Source organism: Paramisgurnus dabryanus, chromosome 8 (genome assembly GCF_030506205.2).
Source record: "Paramisgurnus dabryanus chromosome 8, PD_genome_1.1, whole genome shotgun sequence".
NCBI lineage: Eukaryota > Metazoa > Chordata > Actinopteri > Cypriniformes > Cobitidae > Paramisgurnus > Paramisgurnus dabryanus.
This window is the reverse complement of record NC_133344.1, coordinates 41,709,697-41,711,788: the sequence shown is the minus strand read 5'-3', so window position 1 is coordinate 41,711,788 and position 2,092 is coordinate 41,709,697. Positions and strand designations below refer to the sequence as shown.

General features: G+C 33.4%; 1 protein-coding gene across 1 annotated transcript; it reads left to right on the top strand.

The window, feature by feature from the left end:
* The first annotated feature begins 705 nt into the window (after positions 1 to 705).
* On the top strand, positions 706 to 1,620 carry LOC135720908 (olfactory receptor 51I2-like). Its single transcript, XM_065243015.2, has one exon. The coding sequence runs from the start codon at positions 706 to 708 to the stop codon at positions 1,618 to 1,620; it is 915 nt and encodes a 304-aa protein (XP_065099087.2).
* The last annotated feature ends 472 nt before the right edge of the window (positions 1,621 to 2,092 follow it).

Here is a 2,092-nt window from a genome sequence, read left to right as displayed (position 1 = left end):
TGCATCAAAGAATGCAAGAAAGAGTTTAGGAAAGTTTAGTCTTTAGTGTTTAATAAAACAATTAATTATCTAGATGGTGTCCATGGCACCATATAAAGTAATAATGCATGTGATGAACTAGCCATCTGTCCCGGGTGTTTACTGCCTGTGGCCGACGAATGTCTAGAAATTATTCTCAAGATTATAATCATAAAGACATAAGCAATATGACACATCATCAAAAGTTAGCTTGATGATATCACAAGAAGGGCTGTCACAGAGATGTCTTCTGAGACATGTTACATGGTATAAAAATACAAGCATATACTGGTGACCCAAAGCTCCTCTAAAACAACAGAAGCAGCACAATCTGAAGTAAGTAACTAGTTTATTCAAGGATGCTTAGATGGCATTACAAGGAATATCCAAGGTGGTATGGCAATGACACAATGTTGACATCCCTAGCTGATAACTTTTTGTTTTTGTAAAATTACTAAAATGTCTACCCCTAGTAGTTTGTATTTGTATACTGTTTGTGGAATTAATTTAAAGAACTTTACAGAAAAAAAACACTGCTGTGTCATTAATTCTGTTAAAGACTCGGTTTAGCAGTTCAGTAAATTGTCTTTAATGTCTTGATGTTTTCGTATTTAGGACCCCAGTGATCAAGCTAAAGGGCAACTGTGGCAAGAGACAATCTGAGGTCAATAAAGCCATTCTGTGTTAATGGAAAATAAAACATACTTTCACTTTATGTTGTTTGAAAATCTTGGGCATATAAAATATGCTTTGTTCACTTTGGGGTTTGTTTTATATTGTGTGATCATAATCCTAAATGCCCTTATAATTCTTGCAATATATTTGGAAAGGACTCTACACCAGCCCATGTACATTCTGATTTCATGTATGTCCATTAACTCTGTGTATGGTACAGCTGCCTTTTTTCCAAGGGTGTTGTCTGACTTGCTGTCTGATACACACACAATCGCCACTGAAGCATGTCTCATTCAGGGTTTTGTCATTTACTCATATCTAGCAAATGAGTTTGCAACATTAATGTTAATGGCATTTGACAGATTTGTTGCAATCAGTAAACCTTTACAATACCATAACATAATTAATTTAAGGGTAATAACTGTTTTAATTTTTATACACTGGACTTTTCAAATGCTTTGTCTTGCTATATTTGCTCTATTAACTTCCAGATTGACAATGTGTGGTAACAAACTGTGGAAGGTGTACTGTAACAATTATGAAATTGTTAAGCTATCTTGTGCAAACAGTTTAATTATTAATGTTTGGGGTTTCTTTATGGTGATTATTTCTGGTGTTATCCCATTATGTTTAATATTATATTCTTATGTTGAAATTCTTATCATTTGTCAAAGAAGCTCATCACAGTTCAGAAGCAAAGCTTATCAAACTTGTATTCCACACATAGTGATTCTTGTAAATTTCTCAATTGCCATTATTTGTGAAATCACATTAAGTCGCATTGTAAATTTAGAAATGCCAACAGGGCTGTCAGTCATTATTTCACTGGAGTTCCTTGTTGTACCACCAATCCTTAACCCTCTTGTTTATGCTTTAAATTTCACTGATATTCGCAAAAAAATAATTTGCTTTATAAAGGCAAGGTAGATGTGCTGCTGTGATCCATAAATAAATAAAATGTTACACAGAAAGATAAGAGTGGATTAAATTAATTGTAACCCTTAGTGTAACTTAACCCCCTTTAATTATAAAATATCAAATTAATTTTCTTTTAAATAACTAATGAAAAAATAGCCATGAGCCTGTGTACAATGGGGGGAAGCTTAGCACAGTGGATAGAGATCAACTTGTGTATAGATTAAATGGTTCTTGAAATTAATATAGCCATGCTTGCTGGAATGGCGTAAAAAATAAATAAGCCATAAGGCATGTTTAACAGCTTTGAACAACAACAAATCAAGTGAGCAATTATTATCTAAAATGCACCTAGGTGACAACTTAGGTGTCAAAAGGGGCCAGTTGTTTTAAAAGTTGAATCTGGATCAGAATTATCCGGATTTGCTAAACTTCCATTTAAGCTCTAATTCCCAATATGTTCTTTAAGAAAAAGAATTCTGGG

Excerpts from the sequence above, each read along its gene's own strand:
- LOC135720908 (XM_065243015.2), top strand. The coding sequence starts at position 706 with ATGGAAAATAAAACATACTTTCACTTTATGTTGTTTGAAAATCTTGGG.